At 45.0% G+C, this 8,434-nt stretch overlaps 1 protein-coding gene across 2 annotated transcripts in view; it reads right to left on the bottom strand.

Moving 5' to 3' along the window:
* Positions 1-115: 115 nt before the first annotated feature.
* The window catches only part of LOC138804899 (spatacsin-like), a 59,553-nt gene continuing 51,234 nt past the window's right edge, over positions 116-8,434 (bottom strand). For both annotated transcript variants that reach the window (XM_069989421.1, XM_069989422.1), the window contains 10 exons: positions 7,656-7,795; positions 6,720-6,918; positions 5,812-5,949; positions 4,619-4,752; positions 3,890-3,997; positions 2,581-2,749; positions 2,138-2,226; positions 1,858-2,013; positions 1,433-1,584; positions 116-530 (listed from right to left, as the gene is read on the bottom strand). In XM_069989421.1, the coding sequence (XP_069845522.1) occupies positions 353-530; positions 1,433-1,584; positions 1,858-2,013; positions 2,138-2,226; positions 2,581-2,749; positions 3,890-3,997; positions 4,619-4,752; positions 5,812-5,949; positions 6,720-6,918; positions 7,656-7,795 (1,463 nt within the window). In that variant the 3' untranslated portion in view covers positions 116-352. The remainder of the gene's footprint in view (positions 531-1,432; positions 1,585-1,857; positions 2,014-2,137; positions 2,227-2,580; positions 2,750-3,889; positions 3,998-4,618; positions 4,753-5,811; positions 5,950-6,719; positions 6,919-7,655; positions 7,796-8,434) is intronic.

Raw genomic sequence — 8,434 nt, 5'->3', positions numbered from 1 at the left:
AATAATGACATACACTGAACTTTAAAGCCTATTTTAATAGAAAGAGCTAACAAATGAACATGTATCACCTATTCCTTAACTGTGTAAATAATTAAATTTCTTTGAAACTGGAATCTGCAGGCACAGGCTTTTTTAATCATTACATCTTGAATAAGAGGAAGATTTTGATCTTTATACCAATATACATATATGAAGTTACATAAGTCAATGAATAGTCACTTCACGTAGGTAATGAAGTTCCTGCCACCCACAAAGGACTGATCTGGCTGTCAGTTCAGATTAAAAGTTACTCTGATCTTGGAGGACATCTGTTGGGAGTTCACTCAGTACAGGAAACTACCACCTTTGGAATCTAACCTGCAAGCATATCCTTTAGACAGCAACCTGTTTGAGGGTCCTTCAGAAGCCCATTCACAATATCAAGGAATTTATGTTCGTATGCCAATGTGTAGTACAGGTAGATATCTTCACAATATGAGAGCAACTTCTTCAGGTTTTCTGTGGCCATGTCAGTAGGCTGATGTTTATATCTAGACAAAGGAATAGAAGAGAAGGTGGTGTTAAGACACTTTTATCTTAAGTAAGGACTATTAGCTCAGTACCACTATCTGTACAGGAAAGGATATTGTAGACTGGGAAGTTCCTCATACAAGTATCCCTATACTTGTATGTGATAAATTGTTTCATTAAATGGAAGTGCCAGTGCTTACTTTAATTACAATAAAGTTAGTATACCAAAAGGCCCATCTGGGTTAGGGTTGCCATTTTGACACTCATGCTTATAAAGGCATCATAAGCAAACTTCTCATTCATCTGTTGCAGAAATCTAAGTATCATTTTCTTGTAGTTTTGTTGTTTAGAGGGGGATCTGAATTCAGAACCTCTACCACTTAAGCCACACTACCACTACCAGCCTTTTTTTTGCTTTAGTTTTTCAAATAATGTCTTTTGCCTGAGGCCAGCCTTGGACTGTGATCTTATCAACTTACAAACCTTATTGGAGCTAGAGTTACATGAGCAAGATGTGGGCTCACTGACAATCCTTTGGATTATAGGCATGCGCCACTACACCCAGGTTTGCTTTTTGCTGCTTTAGTTTTGTGTGTGGTGGTTTTTTTTTAAAAAAATGATGCTTTTGCTGTGTAGCCCAGGCTGGCCTCAACAGTCTTCTGGAGATTGACATCGCTGCCATTCTAAGCAGAAAGGCAACTGAAGGTATGAGGTATGTGGTGTACCTAGCCATAAATTACTTATTTCTGACCTAACTTCAAAGCCGAGGCAAGAAAACCTACATAGTTGACCCTTATTTCCCCAACAGATGGTATTTGCTGTCGTGCCCAGACTCTCTTTCAAGCTCCTGTGACCTCAAGCAGTGTTTCTTGCCACAGCCTCCTGCCACAATGTCTGGTTTATGGTCAACTCTTATACTTACTTTTTGGAAATCTCTTCAAATATACTAGGTCTTAATGACTTTTGCTGCTTAAATTCCTCCAAATAATTGAAGTCGCCTTTAAGAATCACTTGTTGGTGTAGAATTTCAGCCCAGTCAGGAACGAAGTCATAGGCCTCAGCCACTATAGATGCCTTAAAAGGGAGAGACGTGAATCCATGGGATAGAAAATAGAAGGCTCAATCTTGCTCACATGGATTAATCAAAGGCAGTATTATTAGTCCCACTAACCCAACTGTGTAACAGCGAAAGGGCCGATTCCTTGTATCCCCCTTCAATAAAGGACAAGGACAAGCAGTCTCTGGACAGCCTTGAAGCTTAGTGCCATCCTGGGTGTGCCAGTATGAATGTTGGGCTAATGAAGAAGGATGTGGCAATGCAGGGCTGGCTATGGTTTCCTAGGATACCTGGTAGAACCGAGGTAGGGCCATGATACAGTCCATCAGCTTCTGGTGGCTCAAGTTGATGATCATTGTGTTCTGGCCAGTGTTCAGAAAGTGAATCTGTAGTGTTAGCAACTTGGTGAGCCGATGACAGTGCAGGGCCTGTCGCACACAGGAGTCCTGGAGGAGCAGAGTGGAGGGAGAAAAAGGTTTGGGCTGTATTCACTCTGCCCTTGTGTGGCCCGTGTCGCCTTCCCTCTTCACTTGCAAGAGCCCAAGACCAGTCTGGAATAACTGCACTTGCCTTGGCGTAGCTCTCTGCTGCATCCAGCATCAGAGTCAGGGCCTTCAGCAGCAGTTGCTTCAGCTGGGGTGTGTCCTGGAGGCTGTCCTCTGCAGGGAGAATGAAGGACATTTGTCACTCACCAAGTCAGCTGACCCACCCAGGAACAGCTAATGGTAGGCTAAAAAGAAAACCCCAGCTGTGTTCCGGGGGAGGCAGGTATGCCCCACGCTCAGATAAAGCTTTCACTACATTAGGGGGTAGGATTCAGAGCCTCTAGTTCATTTCTCTGAAATTACAAAGGTTACTTAACATGACACTGGAATGCCACAGGTACTAAGATGCCACTGAATGACAAAACACCCAGCAGAGCCTCTCAGGACCAAACTCATGGGCTGTTGCCTTAGTCCTAAGGGCCTTGTGTGGCCAGCAGTATGGTGCTGGAAGTGCTGCTGTGACCTTACCCCAGGGCTGCGACTCAATCAATTTCAGTTGGATGCGAGCAGCTGCCTCATGGTTCTCCCCTATCTCTCGGCACATACTAAAGCACAGTGCAATCATATTGTGTTTCTCACTGTCCCCAGGGTGGCAGCGTTTGATGTAGTCCAGCAGAGCTGTCTTCAGGGTGCCATTCTGCCCAGGGGGGAAAAAAAGTACCAAAATCTCACCAAGAGACTGCAAGGAAGGACTGGCCAAATCCCTTGGTTTGAAAGTTCCTTGAAAGTATTCCAAGAAAAGATGATCAAAAATAAAAGTTTATGCTGTGTGAATCAATCCTTTCAGAAGGGAGAGAAGCCTTAAAGATACACATACACACATCCAACAATTCTTTTCTAAGACTTTATCCTAAAGAAGCAGAGAAGAGTGCTAATGTGAATGTGACAAAGATATTTAGAATTAGGAACAATCCAGATTTCAAATAAGGGCTAGGAGTATCTTATAGCCATTAAAACAGATGAAAAGGACTATGTTTAAGGAATAGTCATGGTCCACTTACTAATAATATAGACAATTTCATATTTTCACAGCATGATATACATTTTGTTAAAGCATAAATATATATACACGTTTTTGGGTACATGTACAAAGAAAGGGCCTTTACCATATTTTTAGCAGTGGCTATCTCTAGATGGTGGGTAATACTGAGGACCTTCTGTATTGTTTTCAAAGTGTCTTGTCAAATATGCATTACTTTTGTAATAAAAAAGTTATTAAATATTTAAATCAAAAAACTGCCTCAAAAGCAATTTAAGAAACCCTCTAGAAGGACCTGTGTCTGTTTGCTTCTGTCAGTGGGACTGGTCTATCCTTAAACTGGCCCAACGTTAAAGAGATGCTTTTTTACTCTGTCGCCTAATCTTGATTGGCTGGGCCCCTGTTCCTGGAAGCCAAAAATCCACTCTGGTTTTTAACTCTTCAGAGTGAAACGAACAGAGGCAGCAGAAATGAGCTGCATGACTGGAAACAACGTAGGCTCCAGATAAGGTGAAGTCAGGAGGCCAGGTCAATATAAATGGCTCCTTGACTCCTAGTGACATAGTTTTCCACATCAGAGCTGACAATTCACGTTCACCGTTTGCCCCTGCTAGACATGTTAAACTAGTAAGGCAGGGGAGAGAAGCTGAGGCCAAACGATATCATTAACTTATTTGTGTATGTCCCAGGAAGGTCCCCGAATCCCTCCCTAAAGAAGCTATGGTTCACTCTGAGCTTCTTCCTAAGAAGTTAAAACTCGAATGTCACCCTGTCTGGCAGTCATTTCTTCATGCCTACCGGATCCAGCTTCTTCCTCATCAGCACTTCGAAGTAGTGCTTTCTATACAGCAAATCAAATATGTATGTCATCTCATTGTATCGTCCAATGCCAGTGAGGAGACGCACCTGTGGAGAGGCCACTTGCATCAGAATCATTGAGTTCACCAGGCCAGAACATTGCCCCCATCCATCTGGCTGCTTTCAGATGCTAAGCTCCGTCTAGGGTATCTTGCTCCATCGAATGGGCAAGCTGCTATGTATGCCTCGCTGACTCCCATGCAACAAGGGAGCTTCTGTGCAGGATTTGGAAACGCTAGTCTGGAATGCCACTGGCTGGCTCCCTTCTCTACGTGACACTTATGTGCCTTCTGGGCAGCTCTTCCTCTTCACTCTTCCTTTCAGTGGGCTACAGGTTTGCTCACTTTGCCAGGTCAGAATTTAGGGAGGCAAACAGGGCTTGAGTAGGAAATTCACAGATCAGAGGATGACCTAAATTATTGTTCTGGGAGAAGTGTAGCTGTCTTGGCCTCTGGAAGAGCAAAACTCCTTGCAGGAGAGGATGGCAGCCCTGGAACATGGCAGACTTCCTATTCCGTTGGAGTAATACCCAATTCTGACGGAAATCAACCTGAGGAGAGGACTGGGCTGCCCACCAACTGTTCAGAGAGGCAGAACTCCCTGAGCCAGCTCCCAGCTTCTCACAAAAGCTGCCTTGGAATGGAGGGAGAAGCTAAGAGGGTTACTCACCACCAGTCCATACTCCTCATTGGGGGCCAAGTGGTTATCTGTGAGCATCCGGGCAGCTTGCAGGACTCTAATGATGCCCTCCATGTGGCAAGTCAGCGTGAAGCAGTGATGGGCCAGGATCAGGAGCTCTGTGGCTGGGCAGGTAGGACACTGGTAAGATGGGGTTATAACTGCTGGCCACCAGTGTTGACCCTGAAGAGCACTTAGTCCTGAGGGCCTTATCAACATGTTTACAACCGGAAAAAAATGGAGACAAATCTGAAATAATCACAACAACCAGGCACCGCTGGCTCACCTGTAATCCTAGCTACTCAGGAGGCTGAGATCTAGATCATAGTTCAGAGGCAGGCCAGGAGATTTTTATCTCCAATTAATGACCAGAAAACCACAAGTGGAGTTGTGGCTCCAAGTGATGAGAGCTTTATAGAAGTTCAGGGACATGTGCTATGTGAATGAATATGTATTACACACAGGTAGTGGGGCCAGAACCCCGTGCCTCTGCATGTGTGGGAAGCACGCTTGCCACCAAGGTGTACCTCTGTCCCATATAATGCCTGTTTAGACAACAATAAAACACCCGTGATCACCCTAGTCATGCAGAGAAAGAAACCATACCACGGAGTTTCTGAAGTCTTTAGAAAAGTTTTCAGGGACTGCCTTAAAATACCACCACCACCACTCAATTTTTTGTCTCCATTTTGTAGCATGGGGGGATGAATCCAGGGCCATGGACATGTTAGACAAGTTTTTTGAAATCCCAAGTACTGGGATTTCAAGCTGTTAACACCATGCACTGCTCAGCTATAAATTGATCCTCCTCCAAACTTGTTTTCTCCCTTCTAAAATGGGGACACTATGGGCTGGGAAGGTGGCTCAGTGGTAGAGTACTTGCCTTGCATGCATGAGGCCCTGGGTTCAATTCCTCAGCACCACATAAACAAAAAGGAAAAAGCTGGAAGTGGCACTGTGGCTCAAGTAGTAGAGTACTAGCCTTGAGCTGAAGAGCTGAGGGACAGTGCCCAGGCCCAGAGTTCAAGCCCCACACCCGGACCCAAAAAAAATTAAAAAATGGGAACACTAGAGTACTTTTCACTGGAGCATGAGCTGTCCAGATCAGGAAAAAAGACAAATCTGGCCCCAATCTTGTGAACTTTTTAGGCCCAAAACATGTAAAGAGAAGACTAAAGACTTACTGCAAGACAGTTCCCCCTGGGGAACACAGGAAATCTTATCCAACAACTTCATGCCTACCAACGTGCGGTCTTGACACAGAGCCGTCAGCTGCAGAAAGGTCTGGCTTTCTTCTGCTGGGTTGAACATTTGTTTATGTCCTGCACAGAATGATGAGAAAGGCACCAGGGAAGTAATCTCACAGTTCCCTCTAGAACTCTCCCAGTTGAGTTCAAAAACCCTGCCTAGCCCAGCACTGATGGTTCATGCCTATAATCCTAGCCCTTCAGGAAGCTATGAGCTGAGATCACACTTTGAAGCCACCCAGGACAGGAAAGGCCAGGAGACTTTGCTCCAAATAATCAGAAAATCAGAGGCTCAAAGTGGTGGAGTACTAGCCATGTGTGAAAAAAGCTCAGGGACAATGCCCAGACCCTGAGTTCAAGCTATTGTTGGGGTGGTTTTGTGTAGGGAACCAGGGTAAACGCCATTACAAGATGGCGCCCACTCCCTTGCAGCTTTGAGGTAACCACTCCCTTTCAGTTTTGTTTTGGCTTGAGCTCTTGGTTAGCTCCCCCCCACCCCCTTCCTCAAGGCTTTACCACTTGAACTACAGCTCTACTTTCAGCTTTTGCTAGACTTTCTGCCCAGGCTGGCTCCAAACCTCCGATCTCAGCTTCCTGAATAGATAGGGTTACAGGCGTGAGCCACCAGCACCCAGTCAACTTTTGGGAATTTGCTTAGAGAGGCAAAACTAAGCATTATTATGAAACAGTTAAAAGCAATAAAATTAGTGCAATGTGTCCTTTTAGAATGTAATCAGGAATCTTGCAAAGATAACATGCAAGCTACATATGAGCTTAACCAAACTTAATTCTGGGAACCTCAAAATAACAAGTGGGAGGTTGAGGAAATCTGGAAGGCAAGATACCTGTGCCCTCTGATGGGGCCAGCAGCTCCCATGTCACCTCTTCAGCCACAATTTCAGCTACAGTTTCTGGCTGAAGGCCCTGGGTGCTAATGAAGGCATGGGCTCGTCTGCACCTGTCCGGCTTCTGAGAGGCCAAGATTGCCCGAAGAGTGGTCTTGCCATCTTGGGCAGCTACATCTGCATAGGAACAGTCCAACTCCTGAGAGGAAGGTAAAGGCCACAGTTACTTTTAGAAGCCAGGTAAAAGTAAAGGCTCATTCTCAAGTGTGATATGGATAGGCACCATTGTTTTCTGAGCTTAAAGATCCCACACTCTGAGTAAGAAACTTAGAAGTGAATGGAAAGCACTACTATCATTTTGGCCAAAGCTAGATCTAAGCAGAAGAAAAGTATGTCATCAAAGCATCAGGTGACCACCTCTTGTAGAACACTGACCATTTTTCAAACATTAGGAAAGTTGAGAAAGTAAGATAAAGCAGCAAAACCCTCAATTTCCAAAAAAAAAAAAATCAGTCTTCTAAGGAAAAAGATTGTAACACTTGGCTTTGATTCAAGTTCTTCCATCCTATCTACTCATTTTCTCCCTCAATCAGTAGAGAGCTATGGACAGTTCCTACTCAAGCAACACTTGTGATCTAGCTGGAACAGTTCCAGTCGTCATACATGAAGAGTGAGAAACCCATGGAAGTGGACGTGTCTTGCCCTAGCTTTTTCTAGGATGAGCTTCAGGGGATACTCCACTGGCCTCACACTGGGCCTGGTGTCCTCCAGTCTTCCCAAAACATGGACTGCAGGGGCAAGCATCTCACAAGAGTATAAGGCCATGATTACTAGCTGAAGGGCTGTCATAGCAGTGTCCAAAGTTTACCTCCAAATAACTGCTGCCCTCTCAGTGGGATTTCTGTCGGGTTGGCACCCATCTGCCATGCCACATACCTTAGCAAGTTCGTATAGACAGAGGACCTTCCGGCAGTAGTTCTTTCCATTGAGACATGTGCTGGTCAGAGTCTCCAGATTTGTCACCGCCTCGTCACTGCGGGATACCATCACAAATGGCTGGCTATCCAGGCTGGAAGCTGGAAGCAAGCACAAGTCAGGTCTCAAGGCAGTGCGGTAGGATGGTAAGATCAGGCTCACAGATCCCGGGGCTCTTTTGTATCTGCTTGCAGCAGCCTGCACTCTTCAATCTGGGACCACTTCGGACAGGGCATCCCTCTTTTTTTTTTGGTACCAGTCCTGGGGCTTGAAGTCAGGGCTAGCGTACTGTCCCTCAGCCTTTTTGCTCAAGACGGAGGATACTCTACCACCAGCTTTTTAGTGGTTAATTGGAGATGAGTATCACGGATTTTCCTGCCTAAACTGGCTTCAAACCATGATCCTCATATCTCAGCATTCCAAGGTTTACAGGTCTGCCATTAGAGCCTGGGCAGATTTCTTACTTTACATACTTACGTATTGTTCTTGTTGTACTAAGCATATTAAACTTCTGCATTTAATACCTGAATACAAATAAAAATATATTTTGAAAACAATGCAACTCAGATCACGTTGTTGCTATTCAGCATTCATGGTAGGATCCATCTAGCTAAAATGCAATAGACGGGCTGCTTCTGTCTCCCACTGAACTCAAGAAAACCTAATACTGCATGCAGTGGCTGCATGTGATGGCTGGAATTAGTCCCCAGTCTGGTAACCCCTAGCCTGAATACAGTGCT

This window comes from Dipodomys merriami, unplaced genomic scaffold (genome assembly GCF_024711535.1).
Source record: "Dipodomys merriami isolate MVZ:Mamm:240054 unplaced genomic scaffold, mDipMer1.0.p SCAF_379, whole genome shotgun sequence".
Taxonomy (NCBI): domain Eukaryota; kingdom Metazoa; phylum Chordata; class Mammalia; order Rodentia; family Heteromyidae; genus Dipodomys; species Dipodomys merriami.
This window is presented reverse-complemented; position numbering and strand designations above follow the sequence as displayed.